The following is a 21977-nucleotide window of genomic DNA, read 5'->3' on the forward strand; positions in this document are numbered from 1 at the left end:
AATAAACTTGGGTTAGAAACTGCCATCTGCATCCAGAAAAAGAACTTGGAGACTGAATGTAAATCAACACACGCTATGTTCACTTCTTTTTTAACTTTCTCCCTTTTGTTCTGCCTTTTACCCCACTAAAGAAATGTGTATTAAAAATAAAATTTAAAAAAAAGGAAAAAAGTAGAAACCTTCACCAGCCAACACCTTAATATTATCAGTGAAGGCCTTGGAATTTAGGAACAGGGAGTGGAGAGCCGGCCTTTATGTGAGGTGCGAAGGAAAAGTCCAGGGCCTTGAAAAAAAGACCTGGTTTCAAGTTGTGCTTTTGCATAAATACTTGCCGTGTGACTTAAGCAAATCTTTTGTTGCTTTTTGCTCCTATTTCCTCTTCTGTAAAAAGGGTTCAGTCCAGACAAACGCACAGGCCCGTTCCAGCTCCTAACACCCCGAGGTCCTGTGGCCCCCCACAGGGAGCTCGGAGCGCTGGGCCCCAGTCGGACAGGGGTCCCTAGGAACGTCTGGGGGGGCGGCTCTAACTGCGCACCCCGTGCTCCTCCTGAGTTACTTGGGTTCTTCTCCACAGCTGCTTCTGGGATGAGGGCCCGCTGTGCCGAGCCTTGGGGCCACCGTTTCTGTGCAATACAATTGATCTTGAAGTTCAAAAGCCCCCCTGTATTCCTCGTGGGCTGCCCCCCCCCCCCCGAGGCCCATCAGGACAGACGGATGTGGGAAGAAGGCAACCACCGAGTCCAAAGCGAAATCTTTATTGGGGAGGGTTGGGGGGCTGCGGGACAGGGGCTATGTCTCACAGTCCTCCGGAATGGTGGCAGTGATAATGAGGGACTGCTCAATGACGTCGGTGCTAGAAAAGTGCTCCTCGGCGCAGAGTCTCTGGCCGGGGAGCTGGGGGGCCAGCCCTCCCTGCGTTAGGGACTCCACGATCACCTCGGCAGAGCCCATCTCCAGCTCCGGTGGAGGCTGCAGGGCCACCACGACCATCTTCTCGTCCTCGATGACCAGGTTCCGAAGCTTCCTCTGACGGGGATTGTAATTTTCTACCCGGTCGTGGATCTCCATGTGCCGGCGCAGGTGAGCCTGGGGAACAAGCAGGGCTCAGCGGGGGCGCCGGTGGCAGGGCGGGGGCGCGTGGAGCCCCTCCCGAGACCTACCTGGCGGGTGAATTTGTAGCCACACTCGGTGCACTCAAACTTGCGCACGCCCTTGTGTCTCCGCACGTGTACTCGCAGCTGCTCCACGGCTTGGGGGGCAGGGGGAGAGACACAGTCCTTTGTACGGTCCGGGGCCAGAGCACAGGACTGAGCCCTCCCGAGACAAAGGCGGGGGCCGGAGATGGGGGGCCAGAGGCGGAATCAGCCCCCAACTACTGGGGAGGACCTAGGAGACGGGCAGTCCCCACAACCGGACAAATCCCGGGAACCCCTCCTCTGGCTCCAGCCCCTTGGGCTCCCCCCTCCCCCCACAGAGGGTCCCCCTGGAAGGGCCTGAGGGGAGGGGGCACCTTTGAAGGTCTTCCCGCAGATCTGGCAGAAGTGGGGGCGGCCCTCCTGATGACGGCTGGCCACGTGCCTCAGCAGCGGCCCCTTCTCGGTGAAGCGCTGCTCGCAGAACTCACAGCTGAACGGGCGCTCACCGGTGTGCGTGCGGTGGTGCTTGTCCAGGCTGGCTGCAACGGAGCGGAGAGCGGGAGGGAGCGCGGCGCTCGGCCTGGGCAGGGGGGAAGGGCCAGACAGAAACCAGGGCCCCGGGCTCGGGGCTCCCCTCCCCCACCCCGGGGAGTACCTTGTGTGCGGAAGGTTTTGCCGCAGAGGTGGCACTGGAAGGGCTTCTCCCCGGTGTGGGTGCGCAGGTGCATGTTCAGGTTGGCCTTCTGCGTGAAGGCGTGGCTGCAGAACTCGCAGACGTACGGGCGCTCGTTCCTGGGGAGAGGGCCGGGGTCGCTCAGAACCCGCCCAGGCGGAGGGAGGAGGTGGGGGAAAGGGGCGAGCAGGGAGCTCAGGCCGACCATGGCCGGAAACGACCCTCAGGCGAGACCCCAGGGACCCACGAGGGCCCGGATGGAGGGGTCAGGCAGGAGACTCATACCCACAGGGTTCCCCTGGGGAAGCAGGGGCCTCTGTGCCAGGAGCCGTCACCAAAGAGGAACCAAGGGATGACTTCCTTCGCAGATTCCTTCCCGCCACTTAACAAGCAGTCACTAAGCACCTACTAAGTGCCTGGTGCTGGCCATCCCAAGACAAAACTAAGACCAGCCAGGCTCCCATTGACAAGAGGCCAGTTGAGAGGAGCAGAGAAAGCTGTTTCTGGGACTGCCAGAGCTGGCCACGAGGGGTCCAGGGCTGGGCGGCTCCACCCCCAGTACCTCCAGGGCCCCGGCCGCCTGTCAGCCTCTTCTCCACAGTCCTGACAATTCCCAGGACCCCCTGAAACCCAAATCCCGAGAGCAACAAGGCCCAGGGACTGAGGAGGGGCCACTGGTGGGAGAGGGGGGTCACAGCCCTGCCAACATCAGGCTGGGGTGGGGGGGCTCCCAAGGAAACAGGATGATCAAAAACAAAGGGGACCAATAACAAGCATCTTTTTAAAAAAGGCAGGTTCTAGAACTTTCTTTGGCTCTCCATCCACAGGAGGCTGCCTCCTTCCCATCCTCCACAGACCAGAGGCCCTCGGCCAGAACCCAGGGCATCTCCTGCAGCCATCACCGTAAATCAACCTCCTGGCTTCTGGAGACCTAGGGGCTGGGAGCACCCTGGGACCTCCCGGGAGCCTCTGGGAGCGCCCTGGGACCGCCCGGGAGCCTCTGGGACCGCCCGGGAGCCTCTGGGAGTGCCCTGGGACCTCCTAGGAGCAGAAGGGCCCGCCCGGACTCCTCCGAGTGCCAGCCCAAACAGGGAGGGTCCTTACCTGTGCTTTGCCTTGATGTGCATCTGGAGGCCATTGCGGCTGGAGGCTCGGTGCCCGCACTCCTCACACACAAAGAGCTTCTCCCCTCTATGCTTAAAGGCTTCATGTAACTGAAGCTCTGTTCGAGACAGGAAGCATTTGGCGCAGGTGGGACACTGCAGGCAAGAGGGGCAGGGAAGTTCACGGCCGGCCCCTACACCTCATGGCCGGCCTGGGGTCTGGGCCCCGTGGGGGGTGGGGAGCAAACAGTTTGCTTAGTTTGCTCCTGGAGGGAAGCCCCCGGCCCAGAGCTGCGGCCTCTGTCTCTGTGCTTCTGGGCCTGCACGGGCTCAGGGGAAGGTTGGCCTTGGGCTCCTGGGTCCCTTCTCCCCAAGGGGACCCCATGGGTCCCCGGCCCAGCTTCCCCTCCCCCCAGAAGCACTCACCGCGTGGGGCTTGGGGGCCCCGTGCAGCTTGATCATGTGACTCTGCAAGTCCTTTTTCTGCATGAATTGTTGTGAGCAGGACGAGCACTGAAAGAGAGGGTCCAGGGTCAAGGCCATCTGCCCAGGGAAGCCCCAGTCGGACCCACCCCACGACAGCGTTTTGGGCCAATGTGACCTGGTGGGGGTTAGTTCTGAGGTTGTGGCTAAGGGAAGGGGAGAGCTGAGCCGCAGGGGCATAGCAGGGACCACAGGGTTCAGCGGAGGTCATGGGGGCTTTGAGTCAGGGCCCCACCCTTCCAGCCCCCTGACCTTGTAGGGCATTTCCCCAGTATGGGAAACCATGTGAACACGCAGCTCCATCCTCCGCCGGAAAGTCTCCTGGCACACGGAGCAAGTAAACACCTGGAAGCAACAGGGGCCGGCATCAGGATGTGTGCTCTGGGTCCCGAGGCTGGGGAGCCACATAGGAGAGGGGGCCATGGGCAATGAGAGCAGCCCTGCCACCTGGCCCCTTGGGAGCCCCTGGGAACAGGAGGATTTGGGGCTATGGGCCAGGACCTCACTGCCCACAGCACTAACATCTTTCCTTACTGGCAACCTGGCGCCGACCTTCTGGGCCCAAAGGCCACTGAGGTTCCCAGGACAAGCTGTGTGACTGGGAGCAAGTGCTTTAACTCTTAACATCCCGTGTTCTAGGGCCCTCCCAGCTCTGACCTCGAGTTCTAAGGGCTCTCCCGGCTCTGACCTCCAGGGTTCTAAGGGCCCTCCCGGCTCTGACCACCTGGGTTCTAAGGGCCCTCCCGGCTCTGACATCCTGGGCTCTAAGGGCCCTCCTGGCTCTGACATCCCGGGTTCTAAGGGCCCTCCCGGCTCTGACCTCCTAGGCTCTAAGGGCCCTCCCGGCCCTGACATTCTATGTCCTAAGTTCCCTCCCAGGTTTGACATTCTACTTTGTACAAGTTCTATCCTGGAATTACTTCTTGTTCACACAGGTTGGACAAGGTTACCTTCTGAGATACAAAGGTTCTAAGAAAGGCATTTTCTTGGGGGCTTGAGCCACACCCAGATAGAGTGGGGATAGTGGGGCAGGGCCTCGGGCACCCCAGTAATACCTGCTCTGAACGGTTCAGGCAATTCCGCGCTTCGTGCTCCAGGAGATTCTCTTTCCTAAAGTAGCATTTCCCACATTTGGGGCATTCAAAAGGCTTCTCCCCCGTGTGTTTCCTGGAAGGAATAGAGCCCAAGAGGGATTTGGGTGCTAGAAAGACTTCCCAGCCTTCACAATGGACCCACTTCCCACCTCCCTCAGCCCTCCCAGAGAGAGAACAAGGACGGCAGGGGAACTGTATGCTGAGGGGCCTGGCCAGCGAGAAGGCACCCGGGGCAGGCGAAGACCCCCCAGGATCCTAGGCTCAGGACGCTGGCCAGACGGCCAACTTGCACTCGTGGGGAGAAAGCCAACCCCTCCAACCTGCCCCGATGCCGGGAGGACCGCAGCACATCCTCGCATGCACAGAGGCCGTGTTTAGTGCCTGACCGGCGGAGCGAGCCTCCTTCCAGGGGCCGAGAGCAGACCTCCAAGCGTGAGCAGCCACGGGGACGCTGACGGAGACTCTGGCCAGCTCTGGCCTGCCTCTGCCTCTCTGTGGGTCTGCTACGAGGCTATCCACAGAGGTGACTTCACAGCATTGTATTTGGGGCAAGGCCCGACCTTCCGCCAATCTTTCACTCAGGAGACAAGGACAGATTTGTTCCTAGTGTCCGAGCCACGCAAAGAGGGGAAGGGAGCCCACAGAGATGACACTAAGCAGAGGTTCGTAAACTGTGGCCTCTGAACTTTTAAAAATTATGCTGAGAAGCAGATTTCAATAGTACTGCTTTCCTTAGAAATTAATCCTCTGTATTTTTTTATTTTCTGCATTTAAAACCATCATTCTAAGAAGAGCTCCTTAAGTCTACCAGGTAAGGTCAAAGGGGTCCTTGACACAAAATAGCTTAAGATGCTCTGTCCTAAGAGGAAAAGCCTCACCAGCTTCCACTGGGAACACCCCAGAGCCACTTCCCCTTCTGCCAGGGAGCACTTCCCTCCCTCTCTTGCCATGTTCAGTGAAGGAATATGAAGGTGAAATGGAGAAATTTCCCATTTTTTCTTCTATCACACATGAAGGTTACACTGAAGAGTTACTTTGCCACCCTATTTACCCATCTTCTCCTGTCCTGTTCCTCTCTAGTTCTATGCACCCGCTTACTGCGAGAGCAGCCTGGGCTAGACGAATGAGAGGCCCGTCTGCCGGTGGCAGGGACCAGACTCCCTCTGAGACCACGGCAAACAGAAGGGATGATGGGAAGGAAGAAAGGTGGGAGGGACCTTTTCAGAACAGATAAACGGGCTCCCTGCTCTGGGTACAGAAAGGGCAGAGATGGGGAAAGGGAATTAAAAAAAAAGAATCTTTACCTGTTGTGGACTTTTAGATAATATTTGCTGAGGAACTTTTTATGACATGTGGGGCATTCAACCGGCACAGCTGTACCTTTTCTGTTCCCGGGGGGCTCGGTGCCTGGGGGCCCCAGGCTGAGGGCCGGCTCCAGAGCACCAAGCTTTGGGGCGGGGTCGGACTTCCTGGTGGTCCGCACAGTCTCTGTTTCAGAAACGTCACCTCCATCTGCGTCATCCTCGACTTGGACCACCACTTCCCACTACGGCAGAACAGGCAGACCAGGGAGGCGACGTCACCAAAGGAACTCTGCCCGGCCTCAGGCCGAGCCCAACTGGCGGCAACAAGCCGCCCTCTCTCCCTACTCTAAGGGCCTCCTGCCAGCCAGCCCTGGGACCCAGGGAGGAGCTAGTCCCCACTGCGCCCTGGTGAGGGTGGCACCTGGCCAGGGAGAAGCGGCTGGGAGCCCCCGCATTCAGAGGGGTCAGTCCCCAGAGGCCGGCCGCTGGTCCCCACACCTGGGCGCAGAGCCCAGCCCCAAGCCCATCTCTCTGTCTGTCTGTGAGAGTCTGTCCCACCTCGTCCTCTGTGAGGAAGGCTCCTTCCAGATCACCCCCAGGATCTGCCCTGGGGGTCCCCACCAGCTCCCTCCTTCTCCCATTCCCTGGGGGCACCTCCCCAGTACCCTCGGACAGCACCTCATTACTACCAGCCTGCAGCAGGACCCCTCCTGCCTTCAAGGGTCTCTGGGGGTCTTTACAGTCTTGAGGGTCCTTGTCCCCAGGACTGGGGGGAGTGCTAGGCTTCAGAGCTTCCTGGAGTCTCTCATGGGGAGAGGAAGGGCTCTCCCTCTGACTAGGGGGGCCAGGCTTGGCCCCAGGGGGGTTCTGGGGAGAGCAGGGCTGTGGAGCCCCAAGGCCCACATAGAACGCTCTGGCCACGTCCTCCTCCTCGGAGTCAGGGGGCCGCTTGAGGTGGCCGTTCACGTCTCCGGCCGGCTCTTGCCCCCCCAAGTCCTTGAAGCTCTGGCACAGCTCCACGACCTCGGGCACGCGGAGCTCCCTGGCGGCCAGGAGCACCTTCTCCCGGTTCCCTGCCGTGAGGGCCAGGTGGCCGGTGTAGAAGAAGTCCAGCAGCAGGCCGAAGATCTCGGCAAAGCCAGCAGGGAGGCTGACGCTGCCCACAGTGCCGTCCCCATAAAGGCTCTGGAAGAAGTGGCTGCAGCAGGCCAGCACGCTCCAGTGGGCCTTGAAGACCAGGCCGCCCACGTCCAGGGTGGCGTCGCAGTACTGCCCCTTCTCCCGTTGCTTGTTGAGCTCCTGCAGCACCCGGACGCTGTGCTGGACAAAGGAGCCGTCCATCGTCTGCAGAGGGGAGGGGGACACGGGGGTCAGGGGCTGGGCACCGGACAGCAGCTGGGCCAGCCCGGGACTGGAAGGGGCTCCTCCAGTCACGGATACCGAGCACCAGAGCTGATGTCCGCAGCAGCGGCGTCTGTTGGTCATACTCTCCCTGGGGTCACCCACCCCAGAACCTGAGCCTCTGTCTTCTGGAGACCCTGCCAGGGGAGGGGCACTGGGGGCAAAGTAAGGGGCACCTTTGGGACAATGCTGTTGGGGGAGAGGCATGACTGGGGGGTGCAGCTAGTCAGGAAAACAGTCAGCGAGGTACAGCTAACAAGAAGCTGCCTACAAGCAGCCAGGTGGTGCCGTGGAGGGAGCACCGGTCCTGGAGCCCGGAGGACCGAGGTCAAATCTGGCCTCAGACACTTAACACTTCCTGGCTGTGGGAACCTGGACAAGTCTCTTAACCCCAATTACCTCAGGGGAAAAAAAAAAGGCAGTAGGATTAGGAGAGAATATGGTTGAATGGAAAAAAAAACTATCAAATTTCTGTCATAAAGGTTTTGTATCCAAGATAAAGAAACAATTAACATATTACTGATTAACAGCTATTCCTCAACAATGGATAAATGGTCAAAGGGTACAAACAATTTCAAAAGAAGAGCTGCAAAGTATTCATAGCACTTGAAAGAATGCTTCATATCACTAATCATAAAAGAAACATAAATGCTGAAGTTGCACCTACACCCTGTAAATGGTCCAAGATGACAAAAGAAAAAAAAAAAAAAAAACAGTGATAATGTTGAATGGGTTGTGGAAGGACAGGCATGTTAACACATCTTGATGGAGTTGCGAAATGGCGCAACCATGTTAGAAAAAACTTGGAACGAGGCGAAGAGTGATTAAAAATTTAAAGTGGTTAATACAATGTCAACAAAGAACCACTTATGCCAGAAAGAATCAAAAGTGACTGTAGCAAAATTAGAGATCCAGCAGGAATGGAATGAAGAGCTAAGAGAAGTTGTCAGGTGCACAGGTGTCGGACATTTATTCATTAGCTAAGTCGATTTCTTTCTCTTCTTTGTCTTAAAAATGTTATGTAGAAGAGTGGGAGGCGTGTTGGAAAGGGGTACCGGAAAAAACTATGATGATGTAAAAAAAGATAGCCATAAAAATGTATGAATGGGAAAAAGCTCAAGGGTAACTTGGAAGATAGAATATCCCATATTTACCCCAGCGTGGGTGTTATTTATCTGACATATTTTGGACCTTTTCAATATATTGATCAGTTTTTTCCCCCTCTTTTCTTGTCTTTAAAATTATTGTTACATAAAATGGCTCTCTGGGAGAGGTAACAGATCTTTTTCACAGAAAATTAGAAAAATAGACATATAATAAAACCTTATAAAAAGGGCCAATCTGGTCAGCTGAGCATGGTTAATGAGGCTACAAACAGCTGATGGAAACTTATGGCAAGAGGCACATTTGATATGAATGACAGCTAACAGAACAGGTTCATGGTGAGTCAAGCCAACAGGTGTTGGCCATTCTGCACTGGGAACATCAAACAAAGGCAAGAGATAGTCCCCCTCCTTAAGAAGCTCACCTGGGGAAGATAATGTGCAAACATTTGGAACAAACAATTTATACAGAATAATTTGGAGATGACACAGACGGAAAAAGGGACCGGAAAGAATTCTTATAGAAGATGGAACTTAAAGGAAGTCACAGAAGGCAGAAGGTGGAGGAAAGGAGAGCGAGCATTCCAGACCTGAGTGACAACCAGTGAAAATGTTCAGGATCAGGAGATGGGAGTGTTGTTGTTTGAGGAAAAGCTGAGGGCAGTATCCTTGGTCAAAGCGATGGGGAGGAGTTAAAGCACAAGAAGACTGAAAAGGCAGAAAGAGGTCAGGTTATGAAAGGCTAATCCTGGAGGCCATAGGAAGATACTGGAGCTTACTGAACATTGGACGGACATGGTCAGATCCGGGGTCTGTTTTCACACGAGACTAACTTTACAGGTGGACTGAGCAGGGACAGACCTGAGGCAGGGAGACCCTTCAGCAAATCCATAGGAGTTCATGAGATGGCCAAAGAATACGGTATAGTGCGTAGGGGAGCCAACTCCCGGTTACTGTATTTTGGAATGGCCTTTCATTGGATCAAAAGCTGTAAAAACCATCCTTAGCTGGAGCGCTGTACAAAAGCAGCAGCTGGGGACGGCTGCAGTCTGCTGACCCTCTGGGAGAGGAGAGGAAGACCAAGGACGCCCACCGTTAGTGCCCGGGACCGGGATGAAGACCAGGAGCAGAACCAGAGACGGGAACAGCAAGAGTGTGAGCGACAGTGTCAAGGCTGAGGACAAGAAGGATGGTGCCGAGGAGACGGTCGGCCTTGGGGGGGGAGAGGTGGGAGAAAGCCCCGGAAGGGGGGTGCAAATCCAGCCTCAGACACTTACTGGCCCGGTGACCCCGGGCAATGCCGTTTGCCTCTGGTTCCTCATCAGTAAAAGGAGCTGGAGGAAGAAAGTGCAAACTAGTCCAGTGTCTTTGCTGAGAAAGCTCCACGCAAGGGTCTGAGGAGGGGGAGACGTAGTAGTCAGCAAGGACGCAGTTGGTGGGAGGAAGGATCAGAAGCCGTCGGGGCCCACGGGGAGAGGGGGCCAGGAATGGGGGGGGCACAACTAACTGGCACAGTTAATGGGGGACCCCAGGAAGAGGGGAAGGGTTGTCAGGGGCCTAACTATCAAGGAACAGGGGAGGAGACGGCGAGCAGGGGGCACAACTACTGGGGAACGACAGCGGAGGAGCTCCTGAGGCGCGGGGCGCCCCGCGACTCAGGGACGGAAGCAGGGTTCGGGGGGACACAACTACTGGGACACCGGGCAGGGGCAGTTAGTGGGGGGCACCGCTGGCAAGGCTGGGTCAAGGACCACGGCCAGGGGCTGATGGCCAACGGTGAATTCCGTTAGCAGGACACGGGAAACGAGGGGTCCGGCCGTCGGGGCAGGGCAGCAGCTCACGGGGGAAGACTAGCGGGCCGGTTAGCGAGCGCGGTTAACGCGCAGGGAGGTTCGGGGCCCCGGTTAATGGGGAGCGCGGCTAGCGGGACCCGGTTAACGGGGCGAGGCCGCGAGCCCCGCCCCCGCCCCGCCGCCGGCCCCTCTGCGCCTCGCGGCCCGGCTGCGCACAGCTCGACGCTCCCTGGGCGGCGCGCCCCCGCGCCTCTCCGCCCCTTCCCGAGAGCGCGCCCCGCCGCCTCACCTTGCCCGGGCCCGGCCCGCTCCGGAGACTCCCCAGCGCCTGCCAAGCTCCCACCGAGGAACTGCCAGAGCCGAGGAGTGCGCAGCCGCGCCGAGCAAAGCCCAGCGGCGCCGCCGGATGTGACGTGGCGCGCACGAGACTGGGGCGGGGCCACTCGCGGCTTCGGGCTCGGAGCGGGGCTCGCAGCCGGACGCCAATGAGAAGCCCTCAGAGGGTGGGGGTGGAAGCGGGGGTTGTGGCGACCGGATGTTGCTCGAACCCTCGGCCACTGAGAGAACCTCGAGGCGGCCAATAGGTTCGCGCGAGGGGAACGCTCCGCCTCCCCGCCTCCCTGTTGCTGAGGCAACGGCAGAGTGTCGCGCCTGGCCCCGCCCCCCCACCGGACAGGCGGGCCTGGCCCCGAGCGTGGGGCTGCCTGCCGAGGTCTCGGGGTCAGCCCTTCCCCGGCCGGAGGCGGGGCTCCCTAAGAAGTCGAAAGCAGAGGCGGAGTCGAGTTCTTTTTGGCATCCCCAGCTAGGCCGGGATTTCCTCTTTGCGGGAGAAACCGGCTCCGCTCCTCTCCAGCTCGGGGACTGAGAGCTTCACCTCTCCCGTCAAAGTGGGTCGCTTTGGACCAGCTGACCTCTCCCGGCCTCAGTTTCCCTCCCCGTAAAAGTGGGTCGATTTCGACCAAATGACCTCTGGGCCTCTGTTTCCCCCTCTGCAAAATGAACGGATTAGGCCGGATGGTCTTTGATCTGATTCTGAACGGGGGTAATGGGGGTGGGGAGATACCTTTTCTGATCCCCCACGGCGGGTGCCCTTGGTTCCGGCCCCTCGCAGCCAGCTCGGGCCGGATTCAGCTATGCAGTGACCTGTTAGCCAAGGCAGCCCTTAGAAGTCACCTCATCGCAACCCCCGCATTTTAGAAGGAAACCGGAAGTGAATTTGCCCAAGAGCACACAGGTGGTGAGAGGGAGGGCCAGCTTTTGAACCTGGATCCCAACTCCCAATTCATCTTTCTTTCCACTATCCCACTAGATCTATGAGCCCATAATTCGTATTTCATAAAGATTCATACTTTTTTTTTTTTTTTAAAGAAATAGGGGTTCTCTGCTCCTTTATATGGGGCTGACTTCAGATGTCTCTTTTCCTTTCCGGGACTTAATTTCCCCATCTGCAAAATGAAGAATTTGGAGTAGGCAAAGTCCTCCTTGGTTTTAGATCCTATTACTTAAAGGGCAGCGTATCAGGAAGAGCACTAGAGTCAGGCTACTCCTACCACATAACTATAACTCTGGGCCTCAGTTTCCTCGCTTGTAAAAACGATGGCATATTGGAAGATCTCATGTATTCCAGTTCTAAATCCATCTATTAGCCCTTTTGTTAACTCAAAGCCACCTTCCACCCAAGAATTCCAAGATCCCTTCCAGCTCTAAATCCTAAAGTCCTAAACTGCAGTGGAAGTTGATAGAAAGAGATTTAGGCTTAATGTCTGGCACAACTTCCAGAGGATTAAAGCCATTTAGAATTTGAACAGGTTCTCTCTTCAGGTAAAGAACTTTTTACTAAAACTGAGTCTTCAAGCAGAGATTGAAAAAAATGCCCGAGGAGACACTTGATTGGGTGTGGATTGGATTTTATAGCTCTTGACCATCCATCTGACTTTGTTGAGCTGTGCTGGAGAGCTATGATTTGGACTAGTCTCTGAACTTCCTTCCTTCCTTCTTAGCCTTTGAACTACCAAAGTTCAGGAGAGGAGAATATGTCCGGCAGAGACTTCTCATTTCCTCATCCTATTCCTCATCCATCCATCCATTCTCTCCCCGCCTAAGCTGCAGCCCTCAGGAGGAGCTGCAGCGCTGTGTGTAATCTTGGATAGAGGCCTGGAAATACTCCGTAGTGTTGAGGTCTGGGCGGCAGAGGATGACATAGCACTTGGGGAGGAAGTAGCCGCTGAAAACACCGCCGAGGCTGCTCATGATGACCAACGCGTTGATGGCTGGCAGGTATTTGCCCTGGTAGACACTGATAGTGGTAACCAGGCCGATCCAGGAAATAAAGTAGAGGAGCAGGCTGAAGGTGATGCATTTGGCCTCGTTGTAGTTCTCGGGCAGATCCTTGCCCAGATAGCTCCAGGTGAAACAGCTGATGGAGAGCAGGCAGGTGTAGAGAATGCTCAGCATATAGCCCGGAGAGCTAGCCCCGGAACACTCCAGCACCACCAGCTCGGGGAACCTGTTATATTCCTTGGTGGGCCGGGGGGTCCAGGCCACCAGCCACGTGATACATATGAGCAGCTGGATAGTCGAACTTATCACCACAAAGATGCCGGGTCCATGGTTCTGCACCCAGGAATGATAGAGGGTGGGCCTCTTGGCTGACAACTTGAAGATGAAGACCAGCTGGAAGGAGCGAATGGTTAAGCAAGACAGGAAAACGGCAAAGCCCAGAGCAAAGAGAGATTGCTGTAGCAGGCAGGTGAGTGCTGTGGGTTCCCCGAGGAAGCAGTAGGGGCTGCAGCCGGCGCCTGCCAAGGAGCCCAGCATGAGGAAGCACATCCTGCCCCCCGCCGATCTCACCACAGGAGTGTCCAGGTGCCGGGCAAACAGGCTGGCCACCCCTGCCAACAGGAGGAGCAGCAGGGTGTTAGCCCCCATGAGCACCAAGGAGACTGGATGGTGCCAGGGAAGGAACTCGATGGTGCGGTTGAAACAGGTCTGGCTGCCCTCCGGGGACCATTCTTCTTTCTGACATGGCTGGCAAGTGTACTGGTCTGGAAGGAAGGAAAAGAACCCTGAGCAGAGACCCCTTCATCAAAGCCCAAGACAGCAGGAAAGTTTACATGGAAGGCCTGAGGCCTGGGAGATCCAAGGCCTGCCTCATACCCTGAGGGTTTCCTGTGGAATAGCTTTGGCAGCCAGCAGCTGGGGTTTAGCTCTCAAGGCTTCCATTATTCAACTTCTGTTACTGGCTGTATGCAAAGCACTGGGCAGATTAGGGGAGAAACGGTAGAAACGGGATTCTGTGCTTGGAATTGTCTCAGCAGGCTCCCAGAGGAGATGAAAGCTCCCACATGTCCTTTTCTATGACGTCATAGGGCCACACACACATATCCTAGAGACCCTTCTACAGTACTGGGGCTATCTGCTGTCCTTCCTACTGAGCTCAGCTATTTTGTGGGCTCCAGTGTATCCCCCCTTTTTTCCTCCGAATGGTCAATTTATTTTTACTACTTCAAAGAGGAAGATGATTTCCTTTTTCCTCTCCAATATTTTCATTAATCATACCTTTCTGACTTAGGATTCAGTGGTTTCTCTGCGCCTGAGTATGTAAGAACAGAAAGGAATATGCAGCAAGAATATTCCGAGAGAAATATACGAAACTCCAACCTAAAACTGGGCTGGGAAGAACAAGGCACTTTAATCACTAGGATTACCAGTATATGGTACACATTTAATAAATGCTTGTTAACTGATTGATCTTGACTATGGTTTATATAAATCCTCTTTGAATAGTGTAGCTCTGCCACAATTTTGTCTACTGGGAGGATTCTATTATTTGTTTCTTGGCAGAGGACAAAAATCTGCCTTTTGCAGGGTAGGTCAGCGAGTATATAAATATGGCATCCTCAGGTGGTATGTTTCTAAAAGTAGGGCCTTTATGAAGGAATGGGGAAGGAAACAATTTTAATGAAGTGGGAATGAGATAGAAGCTGTAGCTACACACTGAACCTCTGCTCTGCCTTTTCTGATGAGAATAACCGCTTTGCAAACTACATAAATGTCTGTGGTTATTTTAGGGTGACATAAACGCCTGCTAAGATTTGGCTGTGTTGGTTTCTGGGACTGGGGGCAGAACTGTGAGGAGGCAGGCAGGCTTCGGGAGGGCGGACACTCACCACTTTGGTTGAGGAAGGTCCCAGCTGTGCAGAGTATACATTCAAAGCAGCAGTGGTGCAGTCCCACTATCCTCCGGGCCGCTCCTGTTTGACACTCCTCAGAGCACACTGATCGAGGCACCTGGATCCAACCAGAGATATCCCAAGTTCAGCCTAGAGGGGGCCACAGCCAAAGGAGGGGGGTGGGAAGGAGGGACCTTAAAAGGCTCAGGAAGCCAGGCCACAGGGACAGATGTTAGAGCCTTGACGTTCCTGGATAATTAATTCCCTTTGGATTTTCCCAATAGAAGTAGAGGAGAGTTGTGTCCTCTGACCCCTCAAGATCTGGCATGCTGAGAATTTGTAAGTGTAGTTCCCCTCCTGACATCCCCCCCCCCCCAGTCACCCTTAAATTCTGGACAGTGACTGCTTTATCAGAGAGTGGCCTGGCCACTGGCTGTCCCATTGTGATTCCCAAAGGGGCTCGTTACCTGGTTTTTTTCTTTGTGCCAGAGGATTTTAGTCCCATCTATTTCCAAGTGATCTGGGTACCATGTGGAAGATCCAATGACTTTGAAAGTCCAGTTAGGGCCATTCCAGTCCCATGTAACAATATCATATCCACTGACCGGATCTCCATATTCATTGAAGGACACAGTGTTCCCGTGCAGTATGAAATTCACCTTCTTGATCTCCTCCAACAGCTGCAATATATAGCAACCATATGTCCCAACCACAGACTGTACAGAGCTTCCCTTAAATACCTGACCTGAACAAAACCAAAGAATTCAAAATAAGAGCTGTTTAAAATGAGAGGAAATGGGGCAGCTGGTGGGGGGGTGGGAGGTAGTAGATAGAGCACTGGTCCTGGAGTCAGGAGGATCTGAATTCAATGTGACTTCAGACTCTTACTAGCCTTGTGGCCCTGGACAAGTCACTACATCCCACTGCCTCCTTAATTGAGTCCAGGTGCTATTTAGAGACAGCTTTACCCTTCCTAAGTGAGCTGAGTTAAGTATAGGGGGCTCCCCTGTTGAGGTTTTTACCCCTGAATTTCACTTTCAGGCAGCCAGGGACATGACAGAGAGGAGGAGAATGAGAAGCTGGGGGGAGAGAGAATTTTCCTAATGGGATTTGCCTTTGAGTCCCTGAATGATGGGAGAATGAATTTCCAGAACTGTGCTTTGTGGAGGCAAAGCTCTCACCTGCCAAGGATAGATCCTGCCTGTGGCGCAGACTCCTGAAGGGCAGCCCAGGAGCTGGTGTAGCCCGCGGGCCACAGCATACACGGCGGTGTAGACACTGTAGGCTGTATTCATGGAAGAGGAGCTCAGCTCAGTGGGGATATCTGCTGTGAAAGGCAGGTGCTGATTGCAGGTGTGATGGTCCCCATACTGGGCAGGCTCAGCTACTGACTCTGAGGCCTTCTTGGCTCGGATGTAGGCCTCTTCAAATGCCGTCAAGCCGAGGATCTGCTGCTGCCGGATTGTGACGCCAATCACCGTCCCAATCTTTGAAATGCCGGGCACCTGGGTGATGTAAGTGGAGATGGACCAGGCTTCTGTGCCCAGCCACACTTTGTCAGTCACGTTCCGTAGCACCACGGCCTTAAAGAAGATGTGAGCCAGCCCTTTGTCGCAGAAGACCACCACCACCTTTGTGCCAGAGTTGGTGATGGAGAGCATCATGTTCTGCATCACGCCGTCATTGGCTTGGGCTGAAAGGGGCACAAAATCCTTATAGGCGATGCAGATTTTCTGTTCGGTGGTCAAGTCCTCTAGCAACTGCAGCCCAAGCCAGCCATAGTCATTATCGCTGCCGATCGCCGAGATCCAGGACCACCCGAACTCCTTCAGCAGCATCACCATGGTGTGGACTTGGTGCTTGTCACTTGGGACGGTGCGCAGGAAGGAGGGATACTTCCCCTTGTCACTGAACATCATGCTGGTCGCTCCGTAGCTGATCTGTGGGGTAAAGATTAAACTCTGCACTAGCTTCCAGGCGCACTGAGACAGAAGTAAAACCTCTCAGATTCACCTTTGAGCTGAAGACTGGGTGGTTTTCCATGTGGACACACACACACACACACACATACAAAACAGGACTACAAGGAGTTCAGGGAAGGCTGGAAGGCTGCTGGACAGAGGCACAGAGGAGGGAGACGGAGAAGTAGAAGGTTGATTTAATTGAACGGCTTGGTAGATGAAGGCAGTATATATATAAATCTGGAAAGGTAAGTTGAACTCAGACTGCAAAGGATTTTAAATGCCAAGCAGAGGAGTTAACATTTGAGCCAAAGGGTTATCAGAAACAGTGGTAGCTGGAGCATCGGCCTGAGATGAAGACTTTAGTTCAAATCCTACCTCAGACCTGTGAGCAGTGTGACCCTAAGCTGGTCATTTACCTCTGTGTACTTTCAGTCCCTTTTTTGTAAAGTGAGACTGGCCTCTAAGATCCCCTCTGCTTCTAAATACGTGATTCCATGACCCTTCGAGGTCTATGTTCAGCCCTCTGCTCTAGAAATATCACTGTAGTGGTTATATTTAGAAAGGGTTGGGCTGGGGAGAGACTTGAGCCAGAGAGAAAAAAGAACAAGTTTGTGGAGTGATTCAGGCCCGCACTAACATAATGAGTGAGGAGACAGAAGGGAGCACGTGGGACAGTCAAGGCTGTGTGCGTTTATGAAGTGCTTGCTATATAATTTATGGCACAGTGCTAAGTATGGGGAGATGATTAAAGGTAGAGTCAGCTCCTGAGCTGAGGGCATTCATAATTTAATCAAGAAGGCAACATGTTAAGAGTTATATACAAACAAGACAGAGACAGGATGAGTTGGAGCTAATCGACAGAGAGAAGGCCCTAAAATTAAAGAGAATAAGAAAATCCCTCTTGTAAATGGTAGAATTTTATCTGAGACTTGGAGGAAGCCAGAGAGGGATTGGAGATGGATAGGAGAGAGAGCATTTCAGGCAAAGATTGTCTTGTGGAAGGAACAACAAAGAGGCCAGTATCTGGGTCCCAGAGTACAAAGGTTAAGAAGACTGGCCAGTAGATGCCCATCAATTGGGAATGGCTGAATAAATTGTGGTATATGAATAATATGGAATATTATTGTTCAGTAAGAAACGACCAACAGGATGATTTCAGAAAGGCCTGGAGAGACTCACACGAACTGATGCTGAGTGAAATGAGCAGGACCAGGAGATCATTATATACTTCAACAATGATACTATATGATGATCAATTCTGATGGACCTGGCCATCTTCAGCAATGAGATGAACCAAATCAGTTCCAATGGAACAGTAATGAACTGAACCAGCTACACCCAGCGAAAGAACTCTGGGAGATGACTAAGAACCATTACATTGAATTCCCAATCCCTATATTTTTGCCCACCTACATTGTGGATTTCCTTCACAGGCTAATTGTACAATATTTCGGAGTCCAATTCTTTTTGTACAGCAAAATAATGGTTTGGTCATGAATACTTATTCTGTATTTAATTTATACTCTAATATATTTAACATGTATTGGTCTCCTGCCATCTAGGGGAGGGGGTGGAGGGAAGGAGGAGAAAAATTGTAACAAAAGGTTTGGCACTTGTCAATGCTGTAATATTACCTATGCATATAACTTGCAAATAAAAAGCCATTAAAAAAAAAAAAAAAAAAGACTGGCCAGGTTAAGAAGGACTCTTTGAAAAAGGGAAAAGATGGGGATGAGTAGGAATACAAAATAAGTATTGTAGGTCTGGGCCAAGTAAAAAAACAGAGAAACACTGAAGTTGGGAACCTGGGTTATTGGCAAGATGGCAATAGTCTCAAGAGAATTATGAAAACTCAGAAAAGGGGGGCATTTGGAAGAAAGATATTCTGAAGGAAAGAGTGATCACTAGTGTCAAATGTTGCAGAGAGGTCGAGAAGGATGAGAACTGAGGAAAAAGTCCTCAGCCTTGGCAATAAGAGATCCACTGGCAGCTTAGAAGAGAGTGGTTTGAGTTGAGTGAGGAGGTCAACCTTCAGGTAACAAAGAGTATAGAAAAGAATGAGAGGAAGGAAATAGAGGGGATAAGTGTAGGCACTTTTTTTTTTGGAGTAAGGTTTGGTTGAGAAAAGGAGAGATAGAGGAGATGTTTTTTGAGGATAGGGGAGACTTGAGCAGTTTTGTAGGCAGGAGGGAATGAGAAAAAAGTTTGGGAGCAATTTATTAAAGATGAAATGGATGGGATTTAGGAGGCATGAAGAAGGGTTAGCATGGTCAAGGAGAAAGGCCACTTATTTATCAGACATTTACCTGTAAAGGAGAGGATAGGTAATGGTATCAAGATGACATGAAATATAAAGGAGAAAGGAAGTCTGCGTAAACCAGACAAAACCAAAAATTGCCAGTCACTGGCTAAATCCCCAAATGACCCCCAAATAGACTGGTGCACACTAATGGTGCCTATAAATCCCTAACTTAGGGCTGGCCTGGACAGAGATCCAAAAGATTCCAGCTTACCTGGGGGACCAAGAATGTGCTCAGTAAGGATGCAGACACAGAGGTCAGCTCTGTGTTATCTGGCCCGATCACTGCCACCGCCTTGGGGTAATAGCTGAAGAAGTTTTCAGGAATTCTGATGCGATTGCTTCTGTGCTGAGAGAGAATGCTCAGTGTGGCGTACATATTCGCAGACTTTGAGCATGCATCGTAGAGCTCATAGCCCAGAGTGATGTTGGGAAGCAGAGAGCTGGAGTTGTTGATTTCCTCTATGGCGTACCTCATGGCTTGGAAGAGGTGATAGCCATGTTGATTGAAGCCATTGGACCTATTGGAAAAGCAGGCTCAGAGAGAAAAGGTCATCGACAGCCCAAGATCCCTCAAGGATGTCTCTTCCAACTGCAGTGTGGTCTTTGAACCTAATCTTCTACAGAATGGAATAAGGTGCTGTATGAGATTATCTCATCTGATTCAGGCTTTCATGTTTCCTTGAAGGTCTGTGATATGGATATGCTATTACTCCCATTTTACAGGTTTTCTATCTTAGGCTCAGGGAGGTCATATAACTTGCCAGGAAATGTCTGGGACAGGATTGGAATTTAGTTCTAACTCTAAGGTAAGTCTTCCATTCACAGCACCATCTGTTCTATAATCTTTGGGTACTCTGCAACTGGCAATAGCAACTCCCTTATTGTGGAGTGCTTAGTCTATTGGAAGCAGAGGTTAGAGAGAAGGCTGGTAGGAGTCTGGAAGGTCTGGGTCCAAGTCTCAGTTCTGACACATGGGATGGTGGGCAAACCAATGAGCCTCTCCATGCTCTAGACATGTTCTAAAACTTAGTGGAAGAGAAGGTACATTAGTAGAGGAAGTTTCCTCATATGGGAGATCCATAGATGAATGAGATCACAAGTCTGGTCACTGCCTGTTAATTCTGTTTCTATAAACTTGATTTTTACATCCCTTTGCAAAAAGGTGAATCTGGCCACGTGATGTCAGGAAAAGTTTTCACACTAGAACTAGTCACGGGTATGATGGGCTATTTTGGAAGTATAGTCCTTGTCAATGGATGTCTTTAAGAAGAGAACACTTGCTTAGTAGCCTGGAGTGGGGTTCCTTTTTGGGTACAGTTGGGACTAATTGACTCCCGAGACCCTTCCCACTTTAAAATTCTGAGAGAAGGAAGAAAACAAGCATTTTTTAAAGCACTTAGTACTAGACACTGTGCTAAGCCCTTTACTCTCACAACAACTCTGGCAGGTAGAGGCTATTATTTCCAATGTGCAAATGAGGAACCTGAGATAAATATTAAATGATCTGTCCAAGATCCTACTGAGACATCCTAGTGTCTCAACCGGCATTTGATTTCAGGCTTCTCTTGAGGAGTCTAATTGGGCAAGACAAAAGATGTGGAGCCTAAAATTCAACAGAGATGCCAGAACAAAATAAGAAAACGAGTAAGGGCAGAGGGAAAAGAGTAAAAGATAGATGAGGATAGGTGAACATCCCAAGAAAAGATTCCCCCAAATTCCCAAAAGCCTTTCTCAATGGAGATCTTGGCAATAGAGAATGGCATAAAGGGAAGGTGGTTCAGATGGAGGTTCTAATCCAGCAAAACCCCAGAGACAAGAAATTTGCACGTTGGCTTCCGGCTGAGTAGATTGCACCGTGGAAGCCATTAGTGCTTCTCAGCAGATGACTTCCATGAGGTTGGGATTCAAATCCCTCACTTACCTCTCACATAGAGTCACCTCAGGTTTGAGTCTGACTTCATCATAGACAGAGTGGATGGGGAACATTCCTGCGATGATATGGTCACCAGGCATCTTGAAGTCGGAAAGGGCCTTTATTTCTTGAAAGCTGAAGAGGCAAGAAATGAAAAGAGGCAGGGATACAAAATGAAATTTAAAAGGGATCATACTGCCCAGATGGAGAATCTCTTTTTTTCCACTTCAGTGTCAGAGGTACTCCCTCTCTGGAAGCGCAGGACTACTGAATGAGTCAGAATCTGGAGCTCTCCCCTCATCCTCCTCAATTTTATGCTTTGGAAAGGGGCGGGTTTTGGATATGATACAAAACCCAACACCAGCAGCTAAAATATTTGAGTTGGACTTCCTGGCTTGCGGTTCTACACAGGAACCCAAGGGATGCTCTTGGGGCAAATGAGGGGATGAATTGTCCTTGCCTCAAACAGGTGGCCTCCATTGCTTCTCATTTGACAATTGTGGATTTTAGATCAGGAAGGGTGTGGTAGAGTTTTTGTTGTACCATACTTTTGCTAAACCCTGGGAGGCTGCATTAAAGGAAGCTATTTGTATAATTTAGCTGGGGGGAGGTCTATCCTACTGTATGTTTGAACTAGAGCAATTGAGCCTTCCCTGACCATCTTCCTAAGGCAGATCTTGATTGCTTTGTTCTGCATTTTTTTTTTTTTTTTTTTTGCACTTTGTTGGGAATAAGGGAAGGAGCTTGGAGTGAGAAGGGCAGTATGTTATCATGGAGATGACAATGGACTTGGGAAAGGGAAGACTTGGGGTCAAATCTCAAAGTCACTTAACTTCCCTATCTCAGTTTTCTCATCTGTAAAAATCAAGGAGTTGCAGTGAAAGAACCCTGGGAGATGACTAAGAACCATTACATTGAATTCCCCCTTCCCTATATTTTTGCCCGCCTGCATTTTTTTTTTTTAATTTCCTTCACAGGCTAATTGTACAATATTTCAGAGTCCGATTCTTTTTGTACAGCAAAATAATGGTTTGGACATGTATACTTATTTTGTATTTAATATATGCTTTAATATATTTAACATGTATTGGTCATCCTGCCATCTGGGGGAGGGGGTGAGGGGAAGGAGGGGAAAAATTGGAACAAAAGGTTTCACAACTGTCAATGCTGTAAAATTACCCATGCATATAACTTGTAAATAAAAAGCTATTAAAAAAAAATCAAGGGGTTGGTTTTAGCCTTAAAGGTCCCTCACTCAGAGTTTTAAAACCATATTGTCTTCAGTCATTCCTGACTCTTGTTGACCCCATTTGGGGTTTTCTTGGCAGAGATACTGGAGTGGTTGGCCATTTCCTTCTTCAGTTTATTGTACAGATGAGAAAACTGAGGCAAACAAGGTGAAGTGACTTAGCCATAGTCACACAACAAATAAATGACTTGAGGCTGAATTTGAGCTGAAATGAAGCTTCCCAACTCCAGGGTCCATACTCTGTACACTATGGCGCCACCTAGTTGCAAATCTATACAGTTTTTGAAT

The 21977-nt window shown here is 51.9% G+C and overlaps 2 protein-coding genes across 3 annotated transcripts; both read right to left on the reverse strand.

Annotated features, from left to right (window-relative positions):
• Positions 1 to 762: 762 nt before the first annotated feature.
• Positions 763 to 10737, reverse strand: ZBTB48 (zinc finger and BTB domain containing 48). 2 transcript variants are annotated; one of them, XM_031962946.1, is made up of 12 exons: positions 10380 to 10737; positions 9575 to 9691; positions 6472 to 7137; positions 5794 to 6035; positions 4451 to 4562; positions 3648 to 3740; positions 3339 to 3425; positions 2914 to 3068; positions 1792 to 1928; positions 1511 to 1675; positions 1161 to 1249; positions 763 to 1086 (listed from the first exon to the last, which is right to left on the reverse strand). In XM_031962946.1, the coding sequence occupies exons 2-12, from the start codon at positions 9617 to 9619 to the stop codon at positions 790 to 792; spliced, it is 2088 nt and encodes a 695-aa protein (XP_031818806.1). In that variant the 5' UTR covers positions 9620 to 9691; positions 10380 to 10737; the 3' UTR covers positions 763 to 789. The 2 variants fall into 2 exon arrangements, with proteins under 2 accessions (XP_031818806.1, XP_031818807.1); XM_031962947.1 differs by lacking the exon at positions 9575 to 9691.
• A 1465-nt stretch (positions 10738 to 12202) lies between these two features.
• TAS1R1 (taste 1 receptor member 1) lies at positions 12203 to 20634 on the reverse strand. Its single transcript, XM_012545761.3, has 6 exons — positions 20450 to 20634; positions 18740 to 19046; positions 15444 to 16202; positions 14730 to 14942; positions 14260 to 14380; positions 12203 to 13134 (listed from the first exon to the last, which is right to left on the reverse strand). The coding sequence occupies exons 1-6, from the start codon at positions 20632 to 20634 to the stop codon at positions 12203 to 12205; spliced, it is 2517 nt and encodes an 838-aa protein (XP_012401215.2).
• Between the last annotated feature and the right edge of the window lie 1343 nt (positions 20635 to 21977).

The sequence above is a fragment of the Sarcophilus harrisii genome, chromosome 3 (assembly GCF_902635505.1).
Source record: "Sarcophilus harrisii chromosome 3, mSarHar1.11, whole genome shotgun sequence".
NCBI classification, from domain to species: Eukaryota; Metazoa; Chordata; class Mammalia; order Dasyuromorphia; family Dasyuridae; genus Sarcophilus; species Sarcophilus harrisii.